This window comes from Chelmon rostratus, chromosome 7, assembly GCF_017976325.1.
Source record: "Chelmon rostratus isolate fCheRos1 chromosome 7, fCheRos1.pri, whole genome shotgun sequence".
In the NCBI taxonomy this organism is placed as follows: Eukaryota; Metazoa; Chordata; class Actinopteri; order Chaetodontiformes; family Chaetodontidae; genus Chelmon; species Chelmon rostratus.
In genome coordinates this window covers 10,362,411-10,387,663 of record NC_055664.1, presented here as the reverse complement: position 1 = coordinate 10,387,663, position 25,253 = coordinate 10,362,411, and the positions used below count along the sequence as shown (strand labels likewise).

Here is a 25,253-nt window from a genome sequence, read left to right as displayed (position 1 = left end):
CAAGTGCATGATTTACATGTTTTATATGATCTGATCCGAGGTTCAACCTAAATGTACAGAATAGAAATGGGACTAGTTAGCTGAGAGTACAATGTCACTTTACAAATGATATTTTTTTTTGTTTTGTTTTGGTTCAAGTTTACTCATGTCCACACAGACTATTAGAATAGAAATACATCTGTGCATACTGTCAAAAAGATTAAGATATTTACACAATGTGCAAACCATCAATACCACACTGTTTTAAGTTGATATTGCTTTTTTTTCACCATTTTAAACCGACAATTCCAGAAACAAACAAACAAAAAAGACAAATTGGTCTTATAACAGGACAAAAACATGAGGAAAATGAAACCCTGAAAACAAAGACCATCCACAGCAGTTACCTTGGCAGCACACTGTACAAACAAATCAGGATCCATCCATACATAAATGTTACAAAATTAAATAAAAATCAAGTTTATAAGTCAAGAACCATATTCAAAGGAAGTCAGACCTTCCCGTCTTGCATAAGGCATAGCATCTGATGGGCACTGCCCGAACACAGCAGTCACCACCAAACCGCTGCTTTAACTTCTGAGGTCGATGAATGGGTTAAATTTAACATAAAGTAACATGTTAAGATCAGCAATTGAACCAATCGCACTACGCACTCCTAGAGGGTGAGATGAGAGGAGAAACTACAAAACCTGGAGAGGGACAAACAGTAAACAGCACATACATCCTCTATAGCGCGCGCACACACACACACACACACTTCAACAAATAGTGCCTGGTTGTTTGAGCGTTCAGCCTCTGAGAATGGATGGGGGTGAGGTTAATTGTCAAGTTGTGAGTGGCTGCGGCTGAGTGGAGGGCTCTCAGCGGCAGCAGAAACACAGTCACTTGGATGGTTGTGCGGCTTTGTCTGGTCATCACTTGGTTTTCTCCTCTGAGTGCCTCTGCTGCTGCAGGCGCTTGGCGTAGCTCTGAGCCATGGAGTTGACGATGGAAATGACAAAGTAGCAGACCATGACGAGCACCACCTTCTCAAACACCCATGACAGCCAGTTCTCATCCTGGAAACCAAAAATTAGGGTGCATATGCTATTAATTGCCATCATACAACCATAATGTAAAATTACAGTTCATGAGCAAGTGACTGATAAAATCCTCTGATATTATTGTAAATATATTAGAGTGGGCACATATGTGTGCTGACAGATAAGATATCGCAGTACAGAAATGCCAAAGATATGTTGAAGGTAATTTAGAAATAGTTCCTCAGTTACATTGGTCATGTTTGTCCACCAGAGAGCACTGACAATGACATTTTCAGCACACATCTCAGTCACAATTCTTTACTAACCAAAGTTCAGGGTGTTTCTGAAAATCTGTTATAAGATTATGTAAAAACTAAAAAGGCCAGTGTTTCATCATCAGACTTTGAAACTCTCAAGTTTCAACATTAGCCTTAAAAATCTATTATCCATTAGGCTATACTAAAAAAATCTACTAAAAATCTCCCAACTCTGCTGTGTTGCGTGGATGTTTAGACAGTTAGGGAAATTTTTCATAAAATAAAGTTGAAAGTGGTGCATGGTAAAATAATGCTTTGTTCTTACCGCTGATGCACTTCCCCCAGCGTGGTGCAGCTTGTTCCTCTGTGCTTCCAGGTACTGACTGAAGGGCTTCTGAAGCGATTGTCCCACTTTGGGCACAGACCTGACATCACAGTCCCACGTACATCCACACAGAACGGCACAGAAAAGAGACAAAAGGGAGGAAGAACATTAATCCACTCACCCAATAAGCATCCTTCCTTTGACATGGAGCCCAAGACTGAAGCGTTAGATTCTTATTCCCTGTAAGAGCCTCAAAGCCTGAACGCTACCACAGGTCCTCACTGATCCACCAGTCTAACAGCATCCTTGGAACAGCTGCGGAAGGCCCCATCCTACATGTGGGCCCTATCTTGGAGCTTCCACCTCTTCTACTTAGTGCTGTGAGCAGGAGCAGGCAGCAGAGAGGAATAAAGCAGAAACCCATCTGCCCTCCTTTTATACTTCTTTGCTCTCTATAGGAGCCTGTGTCAGCCCCTTCAACCAGGAAGTGAGTCGACATGATGTCATCACCTTTACCACCATTGCAGCCTTATGGGTGGGAAGATATCTAATCAGGGCGTACTCATGTCCTTATTAGGCAGTGTGGATTAGCTCACCAGGGGGCCAATCACAATGGATACCATTTTACCAATCCAAGTCACATTGAGACATTGGTGCTGTAGTTGTACCAAGGTCTGACTTCCCTTGAATATGGTTCTTGACTTATAAACTTGATTTTTATTTTGTCAGCAGTGCTACGGTTCAAAGGGATCTCTATATATCTCAGACACAGCCTTCTCTTTGCATAAACTCAGTCCTGTCTCTGAATCAGGCATAAACATGTAGTCTGGACTTGACAAGACGAAGCACAAAAAAAAAAAAAAAAAAAAAAAAAAGAGAGACAAGTTACTAAACAACTAAACTAAAGAGCTAAATGGAAGTGGGGTAATTGCTGATTTCAAGTAAACCTAACAAGTTTTGACTGACTCATTTTTCTTATCTCTCCCACTTTACATGCCAGCACACACGGCTATACACAAAGCAACTGGCAAAAAAATCCTGTATCAGCAGTGTTTGCACTCATCATAGCAAGTCACAGCGGGCCATCTGAATCTATGGCAAAGAAGCTTGACCTTGAATTCTAGGACCACAGATTCAGGTCCAGATATGTCAAAGTTATGATCTGAACATCACATACATGTGAGTGAACATTTAACACCCAATAGAGCAATAAAACTAAGCAGCTATGGACATGTTAGCAGAATCCAAATCATGATATTTGAAGTCTGAGTAAACTCCTAAACCAGCTTCCTTAACATTTTGCCTAATGACAATTCATGACTTGACTTACATTAAATACCAATATCCATTTTTTATATTGAATTATTAGTTTTACCACCAACAAGCTTTAGTTAAGATCATCAACTAGAATATTACCTGTAATTCTTTTTGATTAATTAATGTCAGATGTTGCCAAACAGTCACAGAAACGTTTTTTTTCTATGTCTATGATTGTTTCCCGCCTCACTGGGGCAACTGTCTCAGTCAAAGCTGAACTTGGTGAGTCATATCAACATGTTCAGATGGGACCTCACACGCCTGACCACCAATGCTGTAGAGATGGATTGCATGTGTGGAAAAATGCAAAATGTATGCACGTTCCCCCACGCAGTGAGAGCATGTATTCATACAGGATGCCCAATCAGTGGTCAAAATGCTTTTGAAAATGTTTACAAATGCGTTGCCAACCACAAAACCAGGAGAAAGACAATGACTCCACAGAGTACCTGATTAATACGGTCTTTTCTCGCACATGCACGCACGCACATGAAGACAGAAAAGCACTTACCCAATGAGTGACACCATTTGCTCCACTATGTGCTTGCTGAAGGTTATGATGACAAATAGTTTCTGTTGAAAACAAGGGAGATATTAATAAGCATTAAAACTAATTTCTTTCTGATCATATGCAAAGGTATACAACATAATCATTTACAGAGATATGTTGGAAACAGGTTAAGGACAACATTTTTTAGAAAATAGGATGAAACAAATAATTAACAAAACAACTCGGTGTCTCTCAGAAACTCACGTGACGAACAGCTAGATTGATAGATAATTAATTGTAGCGGCACAGCTGTGGGAAATTGAGACCACATCTGCTCCGTCCACAGACACACTAATTACAAAACTCAAACCTGGCAGTAAGCTAAATTTTGGGCTGCGAGGGGCTTTGTGTGGTTTGCAAAGCGCCAAAGTGGGGGGGCAAAACCACAATATTCTTCTCTGGTCCTGAAACTGATCAGCTTTAAACAAGCATGACACATGGCCCCCTGGACAAAATCAGACAGGATATGACATGTGATGTCCAATAGGTTCAAGGTACAAAAAAGAAAAAAAAAATAAGTCCAAGAGTCCCCCCTGCAGCTTCTTCCTGTCTACTCAATTTCCTTCTCTCGTGTCTACCTTCTCATGTCCACTCTATAACCCCTTTGTCTAAAAGGTCTCAGAGTGAGATCACTGGCTGGTACCACCAAGAGATGGATAGATTTAGTTTGTTAAGACACTCAGCGACTCACCCCCACCAGACAGACAACCTCCCTTAGTATAAAGCTTATATTAGTCACTGGTGTGGCAGACTCAACAATACACTCCGTAATTAACAAGTTTTTTTTTGATGCAGTGGATTTTTTAAAATCCAAACTCTTGTTAAAAGCTTCTTAAAAGCTTCCCGTCCTTTCATCTGGAGCCTGTTTTTGTGGTCTGGAGGCATCCCAAAGCTAAAACCAGAATGAGGAATCCCCCAAAGGACCAGAGCACCGTCAGAAAGAGTTAATAAGAAGTGCACAATTAGGAGTTTCTCACAGTCACAAACTCATGATCTAAGCAGTAGGTTTAGCTCTCCCACACGTTTTGAGGTTGCAGGGATTATTCAAAGTAAACCACTCAGTGGTGAATACCCTTTTTTCTTGAGATTTTTTTTGACACACATTATTACAATATGGACAGACAATTGCGATGACATGAAACAAAAATTGAGTCATAATGAAAACCAAGATGCTTCAACTACGATATGTGCCTGTACGGTTTGAGTTAGAGATGGAAAAATGTGGCGTAGCTTGAGGTGAACTGGTTCTTTGCTCGGTTCTCAACACCTCTGACAAAACTTTTAGTTGAGCTGCTGACCTGTATATGCATCTTGATGATGGCTTTCCCAATCAGAGTCGCTCCAAAGAAGGTCCAGAAGGGAACCAGGAAATGGCCGCAAGTTATCCCAGCCAGGTCGAAGAGAGGATTAGGGATCTGAAACATTCACATCAGATAATATTACTGATTCATAGTGTATTTTATTTGTTACAGGTTTATTTCCAACAAGCTAATTTGCATGCACAGTGACAAATGTTTGCTAAAATGAGAAAAGACTGCAACGCAACTTTATTCTTTGATTGTGATTTTCTGAAAAATGCAAGGACATAATGAACAGCGTCCGATAAATACATGAACTTACAGAGGCACAAGCCAAGATCCCAAAGAATCCCACTTTCTGCACCATGTGCTGGACTCCCAGTTTTGCTCTTGTGACAAAATCCTGCAAACAGGTAAAAAACAAACAAACAAAAATTTTTTAAAACACACATATGAATGGGTAGATTTTTTTTTCTAAGTCAAAATTCTACATTTGACTTTCATGACACATGGTTTGTAAAACCTGCTATATCACACTGCAACACAATTAAAAAAAATACGTGGGTGTCTCTCAACAGACATCACCCTTCCATTCTTTTCTTAAAATAACCAGGTTGTCCTTGTTCGCAGATGTTGTCTGCAGTGATATTACAAGAAATGAGAGCTACAAAGAAATTACTGTGGTCAAGTACCTACTATTTCTGAGCCCTGACTGTTTTTTTGGTTTAATGACTTTTGTGGCATTACAACTAAAACTGTGTGGTACAAAAGTGCCGAGGGTCTTTTGATCCTATCTAAATCCCTGTGGGGGTGAAATGATTGTGGTTACATGGTGAAGATCACAGTCGATGCAGGAGGGAGATTAAGAGGCAGTTTGAAAAGCTGGCATCACATCAATGTCAATTTAGAAAGCAATTTAAATTTCAGTTTCTTCTTAAGTCTCCACAACTAAAAATCTGAGTTTTCATCTTCAAACCAAGCTTGTTTTCAGTTGTGTAATTTCTTTTTGTCATCAGTATTTGTGGGCCATATTTTTTATTCAGAATTTTAATTTTTGTTTACCTCTTGTAGACATAACCTCAAAAAGATGCAGGATTTAGATTTCCACCTGACAAGATCTGATTAGGTTTTTTTTATGCTTGTTTCAATGTTACACATTGTGTGTGACATTTATTTCCATGAACTGTGTGTTCCTTAGAAGTGCTTCTGACTGTGAGATTGTAGCTTAGAAGACCAATGACAAATGTGTATACATCCTGGATACATCCCCATGATGGAAGCCATGTGATGTGAAGCTGGCCTCCTCAGCCTATTCAGCTGAGAACCAGTGAAGTGAGAATAGGTGATAGAGACAATGTTCTCAAATTCTCTGATTTCTGCTGACTCAACCTCTGATCTCAACTGACTCCAGTCATGTGAACCTTGTTCCTGACCGAACTGTCTGTCATTCAAATTAGAGGCCGGTGAAAAGAGAGACGGAGGGAGGGAAGAAGGGAGGCAGAGGGAGCAAAGCCAGAGGGATGATTAAAGGGGGAGCTGTGCTCAGGGTGACTCACCCACAAACAGACAGATTTACTGGAAGTGCAAGGGAGGGAGGGGCTTCACTGAAGTCACATGACACTTTAAGACCAATCACTGGACAGTGGCCCCATGGTCAGTTACACATTATGAAGATGAGACATATCATCATATCAGATATGATCATATCACATCGGGCGGGCTAGCAGAGTGTAAACACCTATGCTAATAGGAAGCCAAATTGAGGAATAGATAGTTCAGTGTAATTGCTGGGTTGGGTCTAGGCTATCTTTAGCACTAAAACTGACAAGTTCTGGGACGTTTTCTTGTGCTTGTGTTCTTTGGAAATTCTTAGAAATCATCAAAAAATCTACATGATACACCTGAAGGTGTCACCTTAGATGTACATGTCTGTGCGAGTCTGACCTGAGCGCCCTCGGCCTGCTCCAGCATCTCCTCAAACTCCTCATAGTCTTCATCATCCGGATCAGCTCCTGACTGACGAGCCGCTCGGGCCATGAAATATGGCGGCAGTTCTCCAATGGCAGTGCCTGCGCCCTACACCAACACATAATGTTCCATGTCAGCAGTTGCTCATTCATTTCACACACACAGGCAACTATTCATGCCACCATGAATTTTTGAATTTGGTATGCCCAGCTGCTTTGGGTAAAGAACCACACACTTTGGCTGAATGTAAGACACTAGTGAAGCTTTTGAAGTCATATTAATATTAAACCCCTTTGCTCTGGCGATGCATGCTGAAATGAGGGAGTCAGTTATTGGAAAAAATTTACAGCTATCACAATGCCACCCACTGCTGGAACTGCCAAACATTCTTGGCATTTTTCAGAGCGGAGCACTGCATTGTGTCTTTACTCCAGCGACTACTCACCCACATGCAGGCCTCCAGGCGGACCTTTGACATGATTGAGAAGAGGGAGACGCCTCCATCCACCCCTCCACCTTGGGGACAGACAATCTGGTCTGGGTATGGAGGCTCTGGGAAGTCTGTGGAGCCACATTCGTATGCTGCCAGGGTTACAGATGCTATGTGAGGACCCTAAGAGAGAGGTGGGACAGATGCATAAGATGAGCTGCTTTCATGGACTGGAAACCACTGGGACATATTGTGGCACATTCATTTTGTCCAACATGCGTCATGAAACACTGCGAGACATGGGCCTGTAAATGTACATTTAGATTTTGCAGTAGTGAAGTATATTACAATTTTGATGATTAGCCTTGTATCTCAGCTTCCAAAATGACCATACGGTTGAATCAACACTCCCTTGAAACAACTGCAGCTGTAATCGAACATGATAACCTTCCTAAAAGGTAGCATTTCCTGCAGGGCTGTTTTATAGACTGACTAATTCTTGCTGGGTGTACCAAATAAATTGAGTGTATATACATATTTATTAACAGTGGGACCTTTAATAACGACACGTGATTATATTGCATAGCCCTAAACAAACAAAAAAGCTTTTGAGTTAAATTTAACATGCTGTTGCATAGTTAAACACAGCTCGTCTGCTAACAGGCACAGACACACACCAGCAGTAGCTGAGTCATACGGTCTCTCTGACAGGTAGGTATGTCATCTTTTATCATTGTGAAATGTCTGGCCAGGCTGAGCCACCTGGCCTCAATAACAGATGACCCACCTGTAACTACACTACACACTGCTCCATTATGCCTGCTTAAGGTGATACAGGAAACTCTGACAGTAGATTGACAGCACACAATTAGTCTGTGTTGACTGCAACTGTTCCCCCACATTAACTCTCCACCCGACTCCGCTGCATGAGCACACAGGGGGCTTCTTTAGTTTACAAAACACAGTCTGTTTCAGGCCAAACAGAACCTCGCTTACAAGGATTTCTTCATGACGCAGTCAGTGCTAACAAGAAATAACTGCGCTGTGATCCAAACTCTGAAACCACAATTTGATACTCTCATCAGATGGGCGACACTGCAGTGAACAAAGAAGTTCACTGCAGTCAGCAGAGCAGAACTCTTTGCATACAGATAAAACACTTGTTTGCCAAGTAATGTTCATCAAGTACCTGTCAAATGAAAAAAAAAAAACCCAAAATTACAATGACATGTTTATTTAAGAACAAAACTACTAACCACTAACTCGTAGCTGCAAAGATTCCTGCAGCCCACAAGTAATGGGTCTTAATATTGGGAAGTGGTGCAACAGAAAGGGCCATGAGATCATTTAAACGGTTTCTCCCACTGGCAGCATGAATGACCTCAGCACATTTCACTGCATCTGCACTGATATTTTAACCTGTGGACGATGCAAGAGGGAAATTCTCAGGTGTGGTTCTGGTGTGCCATCAAAAATGGTACAACTGTTATTTTTCAAAACACCTTGTGCTGGTTCATTTTCAATGTTAACCTGTAGGTAGCACGTGGTTATTAAAACTAGGATTGACTTTATCATCTTTAGGTCTCAAGAATTCAAGGGGAGAAATAGCAGAAGCTTTAAATATCTTGTCTGATTAAACAGACCAATTAATAAATAAAAGCAACAACATATGAGCATGTATTTTCTCTCATTGTAAGCACAATATTATGACTAGAATCCAGCACTTACATACACAGCAGTGACCTCCAAAAACATCAAGATGAATCATAAGATCATACTGATGTGTGAATCCCCTTTCCCATGTGCACAGTGATCTCATACTCTCTGTGGGGCTAACTATTAATGCTTCAGGCTTGAGATAAATTCACGGTGTAACTATGACATGTGGTTTTTCCTTCAAACTCAACTCTGGGAGTTTCCTGTCTATGGCTGACATCAACACTGAGTAGGCAGCAATGGTAGGAACTGTTCCACTTTCACTTTTCTGAAAAAAATCTGATATGGTTAACAGGAGTTTAGGGATGCTTTGCACGGTGCTCTGGATGCAACAGATGGGGATATGAGGTGGGAGTCACATAAAGGAGACATTGGCAGCTTGACTTTTTTTGACGACTTTTTTGTATGGACTACACCATTCTCATCAGAGAGGTATGCTGTTTGCTTAACGCCCACACCCTGGAATTACAGCAACCTGAAGGATTTTCTGAAGAAGAAATATGCTTGTATGACACAGGATAGGGTCTGGGTTTAAAAGGGTATTAGTGTACCTAAATTGGAAGCTAATGGAAAGCAGAGGCTCCAACAACAGGATGCTGGAATATAATCTAGAGGGGAGGATCTAGCTTTGGGCAGATGGCAGGAGGTGCGACAGAGAGGAACCGGGAGAAGAGAAGAGGGCTGTTCCACATTTTTACCCAGCTTGACTCTGAGTCCTCAACCTCTCCAAAAGCACTGCTCCACAGCTACAACTTGTTCAGAGTGTTGTTGAAAGTAATCCTATCTTTTGTCAGTAATGTAAAGTTGATAAATAGCCAAAGAGCCACATTCTAGCTCCTTGGGCCACAAGAACACCCCCACCTCCAATGGCACAAATGAGCATGACGGTCTTAATTTCAAAAGACAGGCTTTATCCGAGTGCTCAAACAAAAGAATTCTCTGCTGAGACATGAAGAAGAAAAAGAAAAAGAATGAGCTCAGACTGGAATGGGAGCCAGTCCAATTTCAGGAAGACTGATGTCCATTTTATTGTCCAGACACAATGTTTCTGATGAGAATTTTAATCATTGTTTGCAATGTCAAGGCGAGTAACGTAACACAGACGTTATCAGATGAGGCTAAAGGGAGAAGTTGTTATCAAAAACAAAGAAAGTGAGACAACTCAAACAAACACATGGTAATGCACTGATGAAAGGAGTGTGCATCAGCTCTGAAAAACAGGAAGGTAACAGTTAAATCTTTTCCCATTATTTCATTATAATGGAAATAGCTGACTCAGCTGGCCCACATGTGCACTAGCTCTACAAAACAGAAGCCACATCATCAGCCTAAAGCGGACTATGGTGCAGTTTCTTCCTCCCTTTCATTTTGCTATGTTCTCCTTTTTTTTTTACCGCAGCCAAGACAAATGACACACATTTTGGTGACTCAGTCAAACAGTCATTCTGTGACTGCCTGTCAGGGAAAAACTACACTTAACTTTTGCTTAGCCTTAGACAGACGGGTGACAAAATGGAACGAGCTTGAAGAAGCAGGAGGAGCATGACGCCATCCTCTGGCAACTACAGGGACAGACACGCATGGAGAAATGTTTTGAAATTAAGTATGAGTTTTCTATCATTTATGTAGGCATATTTGGAGGAAAATAGGTAATGATGAATCAGATGTAATTTACATCTGGAAAAGACTGCATTTGTAGATACACACGGAACATCCTGACCAATGCCGAGCACAGCCGACCAGATAATCATGGTTACCAGTTTCTCTCGACAGTCATTGTCATTTGCAGGCTTTTGACTGTTGAGAAATGGGTTGCGTGTGGGCCATCTGACAAAGTTTTTCCCTAGAAATATGTAAATACAGTAATTGGTACCATCATGATAAAAAACATGTGGATGATTAGATCTGGTTGTGGTTTAAGTGGACATTTACATGTACACAATTTATCGTGTCGGCTTTGTACAGTTCCACTATTTTGTGTGCACTTACAGTGTGCATGTGGGCAACTGAATTATTTTATCGCTGACAGACATTTCCTGTTACTTTTCCTGCTATCATAATTACATGCTGCTCATTCAAATTACATTTCAAGACACTCAACTAGGGAAACATTTGCATGAACCTCAAGTTGAGTTAATTTTGAGCCAGCACAGTAGGCAGTTTAAAAAAGTGTTTTTTTTTGTCCTCACTTGTGTCTTTAATTACATTGCTCATGTTTGATTATTTCTTAAATATAAAATGTTTCCTGAGCATATTTAAGATCTTTGTTCAACTAGAAATAACCATCTGTATACTGTTTGTGAGTGTCTCTGTATTCTGTACAAACCCAGTTCAAGAACTGGTGTTTACACTTTTGCCAATCCATAAAAACTCTCTTACCAGATAGAGGAGAAAGGTGTGCAGGCCAGTCCCAAGGCCCACCGAGGACAGGATCCCAAGGCCTACCCAGTAGGCACACCATAGGAACTTCTTCTCCAGGTACTCAACATACTTGAGTGAAGAAAGTAAAATAAAAGAGATTAGAAGGCTGAGGACACAGATGAACTCATGGTACGATTGTGGCAAAAAGCACAACACTTTTTATAGATTTTTTAAATTAATATCAGCTGATTTTAGTGACATTTTTGTTTCAAATGTAGCCTATAATTTCATGTTGTAATCTAAATTACCGGTAGTGGGTTGAATATTTGTTCATTACAAATGTTGGTACTCCAGGAAAATGTTAATGTTATACTGAAGACTGGTGACGTGTTAACTGAACTGTAACATACCATCGCACAGAGGAATTTGTGAACAAAACTTTCAGTCAAGTGTGTGATCAAGGGTTGCTTGACAACAGTGCAGATGTTATCTCCCAAAGTGAGCTTTCCTCCAGGAGCGTTTTTAGAGTGACTTATCATTAACCTTTAAACAGGCTTGTGATGGAACAATGGTGTTGATTATTAACTTCATTTAAAAAAACAAAGAAATTCGTCGAGCCTTACTTGTTGGTGTGTGCCCTCAGTGGAGTAGGCGATGGAGAACAGAGAACATAACACCAAAAGTAAGAACACTACGCCTCGTCGTTGCCAAAGCCTGAACAGGAAGGCAAGAAAACAAAATGTCACAAATGAAACAAGTTCCAAACACAAAAACTGAAAAAAGTGACATGTTTTCTTATCTTTGTGAAACTGTCTTGGAGAGGCCTGACCTCACAAATGCCCAGCTCCCTGTATAAGGGAATTCTTTCTGCCCCTGCCCCTGCCCCCCTTGATATATCTATAGTGTAAAAGTATGTATATTTTAAGCATTACAACTCCAGCATCTTGGGGACAGAGAATGACTATAATTGTTTAGGTGTGAGGCTTTTTCTGCTTTACCAACTGGTGAGCACTACAGAAAACAATAAGTCACAAGGACACGCAAGCACAAACATCCTGTCAAAAGCAGTGCACTGGAAAAACCTGTTTAACTCTTACTTAAACGTCCACTCCTTTAGCTTGACAAGGGTCTCCAGGAGGAAATAATGCAGTGTGGTGACAGGCCTCCTCCAAACCACCAGAGACAGACGATCCTCCTTATCTTTCTGTCGCCTCTCTCTTACTGAGGAGTCTGCTGAACAAACAGAATTGCAGTCACTCTCACATACTGTAACACTTCTATCTATATCAATTATTGCATCCTGTTGAACCGGCCATGTGAAATACATGGTACATGTATGGTTCTGTTCTTGTTCTATTGAAGGCCAAGTTGTTTGTACCTTTGAAAAGTGAAAGTGACCTAAAATGAGTCAGACTTGAGAGGTTTTATGACTGGTTCAAACCATGTGGTGGTGGTTATCATTCAGACGTTACACGGACACTTCAAGATGACTGTTAACTTCTCTACTGTACGTTTAGAAAGTTGAAGCTTTGCGAAACTAACCTGCAGACTTTCCATTCTGTTTGTCTTTAGCTCCCGCACGCTTCTGAGGCTGTTCACAGCTCGCTCCATTGGCTGCCATGTCAATCAAGATTTAGCAGGTCAGGAAGTCTAGGACGAAAGAAAATAACAAGTTGGTGTCGCTCAGCAGTGTCCTCCCCGCTAATGCTTGACTTCTTCGTGACCGCGGGAATATGACGAACGCTGTGGGACTTATCAGCGGCCGTTTAATATATCTGTCTGTCAGACTGTCAATGCGAACATGTCAGCTGACATTCAAAATTCATGGTGATTACAAAGAGAAAATATCCAACAAAGCAATAAGGCGAAAATATTACCAACTGCCTCGTGACAATAACGCCTAAGCGACAGTTTACTGAAATAACCGTCGTTCTGTAGGTCAATCTGTAATAAGATATGATGCCAAATACGTGCACACCATCATCCTCCACATGCAAACCGGCTAGCCAACATGCTAATGGAGAAGCTAGGGACGTTGAGGAGTCTCTACATCAAACAAGGGTTTTAAAATCAATAACGAGTCGCCTTACTTGTGGGAAGGTGTGCAAAAATGTTCCTTGTCGTTGTGCTGTTATAGTAATGACAAAATATACGTTATATAGAGGGGAAACAGCGATGTTTTAAATTAATTGACAGTCGTACCTCTTTCCTGTCCTCCTCACCCGGAAACAAACGTTCGGCGTGTCAAAGTAAAAACGGTGCTTTCGTTCAGCCGTTTATTATTAGCTTCAACCAAGTTTGTTATTAACTTTATACTGTTAAATAATCAATTATATGAACGTGGAGGCAAGGCGAGTCACAAATACATTTTCTTACCCCCAAATTCAATTCATATAACTCAATTCATATGTGAGATACCTTTATTATGAAACTTACTTGACGACGCATTTCCGTAAGTTGGGCTTGGTGGTCCAATAGGAGGTTGCCAGATTTACAAACAAAATGTGACAGTTGCAACACTCTAACCTTGCTATCGCAATACTTAATTTTACCAGCGATTTGGAGCACGTTTGCCTTATCATGGTAATTCGTATCCTGCAATCACTGAAAACATTGACGGATCGATAATACTTAAACGGACAATGGGTTTATTTTCAACCAAGTCATGTCGCGCGTGGGTAAAACCAGACGAAAAAGCACGTTTGAAGGCTCACGCTTTGAAGGACTTTGCCTCACACAAAATCTAGTAATAGGCCATTATTATAGTCACAGTGAGCAACAAACCCACACAATCTATCAAGCTACACAAATGTAAGCCTTGCACCTAACTGGCCACAGAAATTCCTCCAATCTGTCAGTGTTGTCTCATTACTTGAAGAACATTTTGGGCTCCTGCATCCTCAAACATTTACACATGATATTAAATAAAGCCTATCTTAAGACATACACTGGAACTGGGTCAATGTGTGTACAATATGGAAAAACACAAGACTGTTTCTTTGTTTTATTTCAACACTGAATTAGGCCTGAATATGCACAGTTGAACAGGTGTATGCATTTTCACACAGAGTGAAAAAAACAAAAACAATTACTGTTTCAATTAACCTGACTTCCATCAATGAGCACTCCCCATTCATTACGTATTACTAAAATGACTGGTTGAAATATTCCAAAATGTACTTTAACATAACAACCTAAATCAGAAGTGAGCATGAGAATGAAAAAAACAAAACATAACAAAGTGCCATGGTTGCCCTACTGCTGCGGCATCTAACAGGGTTTTTGCAGATCACCCACAGTGGAAACTAGACAATCAAATCAAAGTCCCTCATTGGCTGAAGGAGACATTACAGCTTAAAAGGTCTCAGGCAAAGTTACTAATAGGAACCTTAGGCACTGGTTTAGCAGATGGCTTGTTCTATTCCTGGATAGTAACCTAAGCAGGTAGTGATATGGTAGTCCTTTCCTGTTGGTGTGTCCGGTTTCATTCATCATAGTGAAGTGAAGACAGGAACTTATCCACATCCAGGTCATGGGGAAAGCAATCAACAAGTTTCTTCTTCTCCTGCAGATTTGAACAAAAGTCAGTATGAAATGGAAAAAAAAAAACTTCAAAACTCTCCTTCATTTACTGGCATTGATGAATTAATCTACTTTAATTATTTGCCAGACATGCAGTCTCTGCATAAACTCTTCATTAGTATCATCTAAATGAAAAGTAGTGAAACCAAAATGCAGTTCTGCTGATAAAACCACCACAATTTCTGATCAACAAGAGTAAAGTGCATGTGGCCAATCATGAGAACACTTGAGGGAGCCAGAGCATGTTGTTAGTCTTGTAGTGCTGTGGGAGTTTTCAGCACTGTCTGTTTATAACTACAACTACACCAGCAAGACATCCAAGCAGAGCTGATCAGCTGATTGACAGAAAATTAACCTGCAACTATTTTGATAATCAATAATCCCTTTGTTCTGGATATTCAGAAGTGAAGGTTTGTAGGTTTCTTTTGTCATACTTTATAATACATTCAATGTCTAAAATATGGAATTTGAAGACATCACCTTGGGCTTTTTGAAACTGGAACAAGCATTTTTAGCTATACCTTCTGGTTAATTGAAAAAATAATCAATAATGAAAATGATAATTCATTGCCGCCCTACATCTAACTGCTGCCAGATGTGCTGACTGAATATTGCTGAAGCCGAACTTTTCTTACAAGTTTTAACAATGTTTTTAACACATGCCTACTGAATGGCAAATCGTTGTGCTCTACTCACCCGGTCTTTCTTTGCAGGTGGGCTGGCTGTGGGAGAAGATGGTTTACGTTTCTTGGAGTTCTTTGAGCTTGTGGGCAACTTTTCTCCTACTCCCTCCTGACGCAAACTGTCTTTGAGGGGAGTGCCGGTCCTGGCAATAGCAGCGCGAGAAAGAATCATGAGTGTGTGGGCAGCCATGTTAATGCTGTTTTCACTGCCAGCCTCACTGGCTGGACTGCAGGTGGGGACATCTGGGGTGTTGGGGGGCATTAGCTGCTTGGGAGTCCCCTCTCCATCTTTGCCCTTCTTCTGTCGAGAAGGAGTCCTGGGGCAGTCAGCGGACTCGTCCTGGTTACAGCCAGACCCAGAGGTACGGGAAAGACAAATGTCTGAACTGGCTGCTCCAGGTCTCTTGACTGGGGTGGAAGGAGAGTTGAGGCCGTGGATGTCATGCAGCATCACAGCTGCCTGTTTGGCTAGAGAGATGGTCTTTGAGGGGGCTTTTGTAGCCTGGGACTGAGGATTAGATGTAGGCTGGGTGACAGCTGGAGGGCTGAAGTCTCTTGATGCTGAGGATGAGGGGGTTAACTGTTGTTGCTGTTCTTGCATGCTACCTTTAATTTCATTCTCCTTGTTGGCTGTCACGTTTGGCATCTCCTGAGAGGGAGTCCTCTTTTCTGTACGCCCCTCACACGACTTAGCAGGAGCTTTTTCTGCAAGTTCTTTCCTGCTGGTTTCCTCTTTTTCCTTTCTAGTTCCTGATTTCAGTGCAGAATCAGAGGGCAATGAGCTGGAACTATGAGAATCCTTAGCTTTTGCTCCATCACCATCCTTATCCTGACTGTGCTTCCTGTCAGCAGATTTTGATCTCTTTCCTGATTCTGACTTTTTCAAAGCCTCAGGTTTTGAGGCATCACCCCTGCTGGCACTTGCACTCTGTGCAGGCTCTTGGCTATGGATGCTATGGTCTTGTTTGCGAGAGTTCCTTTTAACAGGATCTTTCTGGTGCTGTTGTGGAGGCATGGGCTTCTCTGCCTTCTTCACAAAGCCTCCCTCAGTCTGGGGCTCTGCTGAGCATCTGACAGTCTGTACCCTCCTCTTGGCCTTGTTGCCACCCAAGATAGTAGGCTTTGTTCGAGTAGCCGGCTGCATATTATCTTTCTCAGTCTGCAGGACAGTTCCTGACGTAGCTGGAGATGAGGTGGTTCCTGTTGTTTTAGCAGTTTGTGGTTGAACTTCTGAAGGAGTTTCAAAACATAAAATCCTCCTATGCCTAGGAGCCTTTGCTGAATCCTGCTGGCCTGTGTTTTCAGCCGACACAGGTTGAACTAACTTACTAGCAAGATGTTGCTCAGTGCCTGGAATTCAGAAAAATATGGTCAAAGAAGTAAGACAGTGACATCATTTGGTAATATATACTATGAGGATATTAATAAGTATTTAACCTTTAACTTACCATCAGTCGTAGACCATTTGATCGCCACTGAGGGAGATTTGGGCTTCACAGTTTCTGACTGCTGTACTGGTACTGTGTTTGGTATGGCAACAAGCTGCAGATAAAACAAAGAACAAAGTTGATTAGTTTTATTGTGCTGGACAGAGCTAAAAGTCTGCAGACAATTGGGGGGGCTTTAGGCGGCAGTGCTTATTAGACCACACACTACTCAATTCTAAAGTCTTGGATGGATTGAAAAACATTATTACAATTTTGCTACTGTTTGGGCATTAACAATACCCACACTATAAATAATGTAATGTCTGTCCTGAGAGTGGCACATGCAGGTCAGTGGACAACACAGCTGTCCAGAATGGCAGGATTCTCCTTTGGGCATCTTCTCCTTATTAAACTTCATGGATTCCATTAGATCTCAAGATACTTTGTCATGCACCAACACTTTCAATGGGCAGAATGGTAGATGGAGTTGGAGAGTCACCAGAATGATGTTGTTATTTTGGTGAAAATCGTAAGGAAGGAAATTTCTTTTGACTAAGAACTGCAGATAAAGTTACGTTACCTGATTGGACACCATCTGGACCTTCCCCAGAGTGTTCTGTCCCACAACAGAAACAGGAAGCATCATGGACTTAAGAGGTGATGGTAAGATGAGTGCCGACCCTGCATATGAGGAACACAGATTTTTTGTAAAAATAATACCAACGTTAATAATGATGATAGTAATGGTCTTAGAAGACAGAAGGCAATGCACAACAAAGATGAACAAAACATGCCATCTCCCCAGGACTAGGGAGAAGACACAATAGGTGATGTGATGTGGAGTGGACTGCGCTTCATTGTTATAAACCTGTCGACACTTTTTTCTCCGGAACAAGAAAACAAACAAACCTTGGCTCAGAAATAGGAAATATGCTGACCGAACCGATGATGGATGTGTTGCTACATTCAAAATATTACATTAGAAATCATATTCGCTGTGTTTATTTAAGTTACCTGCATCTCTCTCATTCTGTAATTTGGCATTTGTGCAAATTTAAATGGGGACAGGGGACATTTCATTAACACTGTGCTTAATTGCACATGTAGTTCAGGGAAGATGGTCTAAGACAAAAAAAAGTCAAAATGAACTTTGCTCAGCCGCAGTGTTTCCTGATTTTTCTGCAAAAAAAAAAAAAAAAAAATGCTATAATACTTCGTCATTTTACACTGCAACCTACTGTATGTGTTAATGAGCATTGCATCAGAGGAACAGAATTCCACATTATCACCTGTTCACAAATGGGGCAGAAGCAACATTGTTTATCAAGTCCTTCACAGCAAGTTGAGAACACTACAAATCTTCAACTGCGGCAACTACAAAAATCACAGCCACCCAGTGATTCTCAAGTGAGGCTGAGATTAACCCACTGCTCTAGTTTATGCTCTCTTACCTGTGGAGTAGCCTTGACTGTGAGTTGGTGTGGTGACCCCATGTTTGTTGGGCAAAGGCTGACCCTTTGAGACACCAGCAGACAGCAGCACCTGTCTGGTTTGAGCATCTGTAGTTGGAGGTTCAGTCACAAGGAAGTAGCTGGCAGTGGCTCCTTGGACAGCAGGTGTAGTGGTGTCCAGGGGGAGTTGAATGATGTAGTTTTGCTGGAGCTGAGATGCCCCTATTAATGGGGATGCCATGACAGCCCCAGCCTTACTGCCGAGAGGACTAGCATGTACCTCAGAGCTTTGCAAGCCACTAACTGCCTGTGCTGCCTCATCCAAATTAGCCTTTGGTGCGCCAGGGCCTCCAGGGGACTTAGCTGGAGAGGAGAGATATATGGTGGGGATCTTGTCTCTGGAAATGCTAGAAATTGCCTGAGGGGCGGGGTCGCAGGAGGATTCCTCCTGGTTATCACTGATGATAATCTTCAAAGAAACTATATTGGAATCAGCCGAGGCCTTGCTTGGGGCAGTGTGGTTAGCGGATGGAGGATCAGGTGCTGCACCAACAGGGGCACAGGAGGATGAGGATGAGGGAGAGTCGGGTGTGGATGAGACAGGTGTTGCTGTAAGTGTTGCAGAGGTAGAGGCAGATGTGGGTGAGCAAGGTGTTGCTGTGAATGGTGCGGCAGTGGAAGCAGACGTGGAAGAGGCAGATTCAGGTGTTACTGACAGAGTGAACACTGGTTGAGCGTCTCCTACACCGCTTGAAATTGACATATGAGGTAGATCAGCAGTCAGTGTTGGAGTATTGTTCAGTTCAACTTGTACAGGAGACAAAAAAGTAGGTTGATTACTCGGAACTAAGGCGGCGATACCAAGTTGTTCTTTAAATCCTTGTGTTTGTTCAGGCTCCTGTTTTTTGTCCATATTCGAGGCTGGTGCTGCATCTGGCACAGCAAATACAGCAGAGGCTCCTGATGAGGGAACTGTGGTTGAATTGCTGAGGCTAGTTGAGGTGGAGGTGCTGTCCTTTAAAGCAGGCTCCAAGGTGGCCATACTGTTTAAAGGAGGGGGAGGCGTATTCAACGGTTCATTAATATCCATTGGTGTTACAAAAACACTGTTATTGAAGAGTGAGGCTTTTTCTTTTCTGTTCGAGTCCACTGCAGCAGATGACACACCTCGGTGCTCCCCATGACTCACTAACAATCTGGCTGAACTGTTTTCAATTCTGGATGCTTTGCCACTGGGGCCGAGAACTTTCTTCTTTAACAAGGTGGTGGTGGTAGACTTCCTGGTCTTACGCTCTTGTCCAGCTCTCATTTTCACAGTCACTGGTGTTGTATCTGAAGCACTGGCATCTCTGTGTGTAGTGCCTGACAAATAAAATAAAAGATATGAGTAATCTGTAAAAACCTGTGTATCTTCTGTAGCTCTGTCCTCAATAGGGGTATAACATTTTTTTAATTTCATGTCAAAAACACTCGATTTGACTCAAACCAACAATGTCTCTGTGCAGAGTGCTGTGTAGCTGGTCACTGCTGCAGTCCTAAATCAAAATGTGGTGATTATACAAACTGTTGTGAAACTCATAGACAACTAGGAAGCCAAGTGCTGAAGATACCTGTGTGTCTGATTTAAGGATGATACAATCACTGCACGCACATACATATCTTACTTGTTAAAACTTGAAAAAACAATTGGTTTTTGAGCACAAAATCGTAACTGAATAATTGATTTTGTGAACCATTAAACTGTCAGTATGTCTCTTCAGGAGTGCTTGTCGAATGGTCGAACAGCTTCGGAAACCCACACGTTTGTTGAACACCTTGGGGAGCTTTGTTAGACCATTTCCGTTCACACCCACTCCATGCCATGACTGGCCGGATATGAGAAAGGACACACGTTTTGATCATCTCACTGTAGCTCTGTTTTGATTCTTCATAACAAGTATTTCTGAGACTTTTCATGCAAACAGTGCCACACTCTGAATGCCTTCTCGGAAAGACCGTCTGAAAACGTGCTCCGAAATATTTAAATGATGTCACATCTGCCGTTCAGAATAATTCTAAACACTTTCTATTTTCAGTGTGGTCGTGTCTAACAAACTAACTCTGTTTAACCATAGCCAAACAATCCTTCACACTTTGCATTACAAATAATAAATCTGACCGTGTCTGCAATGTTTTCACTGTTCATGAAGGTTTTTCTCCCTTACGAAGTTTGAATTCAAGAAACCTGCCCTGGCCTGTGTGAGATGGAAGACAATGATCAAACGTGACAATTGTCTTTTCTTACAATCAGAGCCAAATACTAGATTGTAAGAATACCTGGATCATCACTCTGAAGGGGTCTGACTACAGGTGAAGGTCCAGCAACGTCAGCCTCTTCTGGATTACTGCTAATATCTCCATCCCCTGGTTCTCCATCAATGAATCTGGTTTTATCTTAAACACACATTATAAACATCTGTTACGAAATGGCTGTCCAGTGTGCTTTCACAAGCTATTGAAGAATAACTGCACAACAAACCAAATAAAAGCAAAGAAAATCATAGTTACTGTAATCGAAGAGGTCATAGAGGGCCTGAAAAGCTGGGTCAGACTCCGTTTGCTCCAAAATATCATGGATTGCATCGTCACTCATGTGGATTTCCCCCTTTACCGAAGGAAATACGTCAGGCAACACGACACACAGAGAAAATAAACACAGCCTGATTAAGTGATCATGACAAGTGTTTATGAGGAACATTTCTGACAGAGAAAAACGAAAAACAAATTTTACTGCTGTAATATTAGTATATATTAGTTTTTCAGCACCTGTAATCCTAGGATTTCATCTATAGACTGGTCTGCCTCCACTGCACTCGAAGAGGCTTTTGACGTTTGGGGCACTGGATCACTGACAATTGAGATGAAGCAGAGGAGAAAATAGTACAACCATGTTATAACATGCTTGTTGTCACATCACAACTTTGATAGCCACTGACGAAACCATAACTCATCCACCACCACAACAACTAAATAGATACACGGTGAGGCCATGTATAGTTCCAACTCAACACTTACCTGGCAAGGATTTTATTGATGTTTTCAGCAAGCTTCTCTTGTAACGACCTGTCACCCAATATCTTGTCACGTGCATTCTGTATCACAAGTTTCTGTGGAGAGTAGCATTGGTTGTGAAGTGAAGCGGTAATGATGAATATTATTACTTCACCTACTGTTCTCAGGTCTGAGAGACAAAAGGTCCTTTTGGACCTTCCGCCTCTGAACTCACTACATACTGTAAAAACACATGGAACTAAAATCATCATGAAAACCAGATTAAACCCCATTAAAGTTCCTGATTGCTCTGCAAATCAAAAATGAAAACATTTATTTCAGGTGCCCTACAAAGTAAAATCTACAGGTAATTAAGCCCTCATTTGCTGCACAAGATGGACAAAGATTATTCTTTTAAAATGCTCCTGTTTGTTCAAAGTTTCTCACTGCTAAGGAAACCTAACTCCAAACATACAGATCCACTTACAGGAAAGTTCTCATCGACTGCCTCCTCAGGTTGAGGTTCTGCATTGAGGTTACTGGCAGTCGTGGCACATCTGCCAGGGCCACTGGACCCACTCACAGCACCACCTCTTTTTCTCGGGGTGTCCCTGCAGGCAGCGAAAAATATAAGCATAACAAAGTGAAACCTCATACAAAACGCCACAAACTAAAGCCCAAATTATAAATCAACACATCTCTGACAGGAAACACAATCAAGCACTAAGCTTCACCTTACTACTCATTGTAATAAATAACAATAGTTCATTAATAATGAATAATTTCATTATGTTTTTTTATTGTAACATGTCAAAATGTCTGTGTAAAAGGACTAGGTATGAACATCTTCTTCTGCACTTTAGTCCCGTGTGGAAAAGCAGCATTTTCAAGACAGTGTGGGTTAGCAGGACAACAGAGCCTCTTCAGTGCTGCCTCATGAACAGGCTGTCAGCAGTAACAATGACCATCCTTACCATTTCCGTCGTCCAGGAGACATTGGGCCTGGATTTAGCCGATGTTCTGAGACAATTATCTGTGCAGGTGAATCCCCTGTAATGGACACATTATGTCACATGTTATACAAAAGCAATTTTTTTGTGATTGACAACTGTTTGCAAGCATGCCAAAATACAAGAATTTATAAAGCTTTGCTAGATTTTTCAAGAACACTACACAAAATCAGCAAAAATACACAACTAGCTGTTTCAACATTTCTAATGTATCTAATAAGCAACAATACTGTATTTCAGAACAGAAGGGAAATGACTACTGTTAAGATTGTACAAAGAAAAGTGATTTTTTTTCTCTTCTTTAATCTTAGAGATATGCAACAAGCAGCTATTTGTTAGAAGTGAAAACAAAACCACCTTCTAAACTGTCACCTCAACTACTCTATAAAGAGGATAAAAAATATACAGAGTAGTGCATGTTTTACGATACTGACTGGGCGTATTTAGCCTGACATCATGGATCTGCTGGTGTGTGTCACTGCCAGTAGCTGGTCGGGTGTGTGGGGCAGTGTAGCTCACAGGGGTGGAGTGGCCGAGCATGCTGTGGGAGATGTGCGCAGGGCTGACGATGGAGCTTGTTTCAGAAACTGATGAGCAGACAACAGTACCCGCTGAAGCCACGGTCAAGACCCGCTGTCTAGCCATGTTTGCCACTCCAATGCGCGAACGAGCTGCAATGGACAGAGACGTGTAAATAAAAAGCCTATTTATGTAATCTAAGAAACACAGAACTCAAACAACCTCATTCATATAGTATTTCTTAAATCATGGGTTGACTACTGTGAGAAGAGTGTGTAATGCTGATAATCTGCACACTCGATGTATCAATCACAGCATTTCCCACATTTTGCTAATTGATTCGGGTTGGTTGAGGTTGACATCCTGATGCTCAAGGCTCCAAAATTCAACACTGCAGTCACAATAAGATTCGGATTAAGGAAGCCATTTTTCAGGCAATCAGATATGTGCAGCTTCACATGCTGTAAATGCACCATCCTAACAGAATCTACAATTACTTGAAACTTTAATTTCCACACATACATTTGAAAGATAGAAGTCACAAGATAAAAATCTTGATCGCTGAGTCAAATCACAAATGCACGCTGATAGCGGGGCCAACAAATGCTGCAAAATTCTGTCCTGGCTCGAAATTACCACTCCTGCTGATTTGACAGGACAACAAGATGACGCTTGAGTTTTGCACATGTGATGTCACTATGTCCGTTGCAATCATTGTTTAGTCATGCGAAGAGGAGCCAAATCGCATTCTTTCAACACTACAAATTTATCAGCCCACCTTAAGAGCTGTCATCCCGATTACTGCGATGAATTTGTGAAGGGCAAAGAGAAACAGGCGCTCTGACAAAAAAACTTGTCTGCAGTAGTTTCCTTTACTTTGCCCAGTGAAGGCGTACATTTTAAAAAGCATTGTATTTTATCTCTGCATCTTCCAGTGGGCCATAGTGATTAAAGCATAACAATGTGTTAATTCCACAACAGGAGAGACTTGATGTTCTCTGCAATGCCGTGGAAAAAATGTGTGCATATATCAGTATCTGCAATCAGCCAAAATGAGTGGGAAAATATCAGAATACCAGGATATGGGCAAAAATCCAATATTGTGCCCTGTAATGGAGAACACTGGAATATATGTTTATGTACTAGTAATGCACCTTTTGCTGGCAAGGATGTTAATGCAAGTACAAAATAAAATATTAGACCTACTTCTCTGGCATGCTGATGTGTTGGGAGAGTTCTGCAGTGACCTAAGGAAAGACATAGAAGATCATAGGATCAGTATCAGTGATGACGATCCCACTGGGATTATAGACAGTGGTCAGTTTCATCTAAAGATGGTTGCAGTAGTTTCAATGAAACTTGAAGCTCATTACTTGATCTGGTTGAGTGTAAAATCCAGCTTTTTCCACAATGAAGTCATCACGGCAGGTACCTCGTGACAAGACTCTGTTGAAGATATTGATAAATTACCAACACAAGCATGGCACATGAATAAGAATAATTATGACTGGCACGTTTTGTAATGGGCTCGATGTCAGAGGATCTCACCTTTTGTTCTGGTGGCCACATACTCATTTAAGATGGTTGTCAGGCCTTTACCAAAGACAGACTGTATGCGGGGGAAAAACAATGAATCATAAATGCAATTAGTAGCTTTGTGCGCATGACATTCACGTTACAGTTTGAGACAAGGCCTTTCAGACAAAAAGGCACACTTACAAACAAACAAGCAGGAATGGTCCCATCTCCTGTGGTGTGGTCGAAATACTCCTTCAGGTTTGGGCTCTCATGAATGAAAGCTTGGCTCGTAGAGGACAGTCCCTCTTCTTGAAGGTATCCTGGGGAAGAACATTTGCCAACATCCAGTCAGACAGATATATCAGCACAAGACAGCTCAAACAGCTAGTTAACCCTCATACATGGCTAGTTTGCCGTTGACCGTTGGCTAGTAAACAGTTAACGACTGTAAGCTCTGAAGCTGTTTACGGCTCTAAGTATCTTAGCCGGCTAACACAGCTATAGCTTCGCTCCATCAAACAAAACTGGACTCACCCAAAACAAGCCGAGCGACGTCGGACGGTAACAACATGGCCGCCTTTTGGTTGATCTATATCGCGCTGGTGATAAGAGTTCACTACATGTTCAAGAAAAGCCTCTCAGAAATCAAATTACAAACCCGTCATCGGTATTATTGTGAAGGCGACACTCTAAGGGCACTGATGCTTACTCAAAAGGCGGGGAACTCAAGCACTTATAACCCGGAAGTTTCAAGTTATTCTTCTGATTGGGTTTTCGGTAGTTGTAGTC

General features: G+C 41.6%; 2 protein-coding genes across 7 annotated transcripts; both read right to left on the bottom strand.

Annotated features, from left to right (window-relative positions):
• Nucleotides 1-17: 17 nt before the first annotated feature.
• vmp1 (vacuole membrane protein 1) lies at nucleotides 18-13,483 on the bottom strand. Of its 6 annotated transcripts, none has more exons than XM_041940494.1 (12): nucleotides 13,447-13,483; nucleotides 12,787-12,894; nucleotides 12,342-12,474; nucleotides 11,868-11,958; nucleotides 11,263-11,373; nucleotides 7,183-7,350; nucleotides 6,714-6,845; nucleotides 5,092-5,172; nucleotides 4,770-4,886; nucleotides 3,433-3,494; nucleotides 1,605-1,704; nucleotides 18-1,058 (listed from the first exon to the last, which is right to left on the bottom strand). In XM_041940494.1, exons 2-12 carry the CDS (start codon nucleotides 12,863-12,865, stop codon nucleotides 915-917), a joined length of 1,218 nt encoding a protein of 405 aa, XP_041796428.1. In that variant the 5' UTR covers nucleotides 12,866-12,894; nucleotides 13,447-13,483; the 3' UTR covers nucleotides 18-914. The 6 variants fall into 6 exon arrangements, with proteins under 6 accessions (XP_041796428.1, XP_041796424.1, XP_041796425.1 ...); XM_041940490.1 differs by having other exon boundaries at nucleotides 12,342-12,477; nucleotides 13,447-13,476; XM_041940491.1 differs by having other exon boundaries at nucleotides 12,342-12,477; nucleotides 13,335-13,462.
• A 752-nt stretch (nucleotides 13,484-14,235) lies between these two features.
• On the bottom strand, nucleotides 14,236-25,149 carry npat (nuclear protein, ataxia-telangiectasia locus). Its single transcript, XM_041940487.1, has 17 exons — nucleotides 24,999-25,149; nucleotides 24,666-24,784; nucleotides 24,495-24,555; nucleotides 24,320-24,392; nucleotides 24,153-24,193; nucleotides 22,862-23,098; nucleotides 22,392-22,467; nucleotides 21,905-22,028; nucleotides 21,442-21,533; nucleotides 21,193-21,274; nucleotides 20,935-21,031; nucleotides 20,704-20,820; nucleotides 18,388-19,749; nucleotides 17,517-17,617; nucleotides 16,958-17,051; nucleotides 15,523-16,859; nucleotides 14,236-14,809 (listed from the first exon to the last, which is right to left on the bottom strand). The coding sequence occupies exons 1-17, from the start codon at nucleotides 25,033-25,035 to the stop codon at nucleotides 14,729-14,731; spliced, it is 4,131 nt and encodes a 1,376-aa protein (XP_041796421.1). The 5' UTR covers nucleotides 25,036-25,149; the 3' UTR covers nucleotides 14,236-14,728.
• Between the last annotated feature and the right edge of the window lie 104 nt (nucleotides 25,150-25,253).

Bases quoted from the DNA above. Each gene is read 5' to 3' on its own strand.
- vmp1 (XM_041940490.1), bottom strand. From the start codon at position 12,865: ATGGCAGCCAATGGAGCGAGCTGTGAACAGCCTCAGAAGCGTGCGGGA. The intron at 6,846-7,182 runs GTGAGTAGTCGC...GTGTTGGTGTAG, and splicing joins GCCTGGAGGCCTGCATGTGG to GGCGCAGGCACTGCCATTGG. The intron at 1,059-1,604 runs GTAAGAACAAAG...TTTGGTTTCCAG, and splicing joins CTGGGGGAAGTGCATCAGCG to GATGAGAACTGGCTGTCATG.
- npat (XM_041940487.1), bottom strand. From the start codon at position 25,035: ATGTTGTTACCGTCCGACGTCGCTCGGCTTGTTTTGG. The intron at 21,032-21,192 runs GTGCTGAAAAAC...CCTTCGGTAAAG, and splicing joins ATGAAATCCTAGGATTACAG to GGGGAAATCCACATGAGTGA. The intron at 20,821-20,934 runs GTAACTATGATT...TGTGTGTTTAAG, and splicing joins CTATGACCTCTTCGATTACA to ATAAAACCAGATTCATTGAT.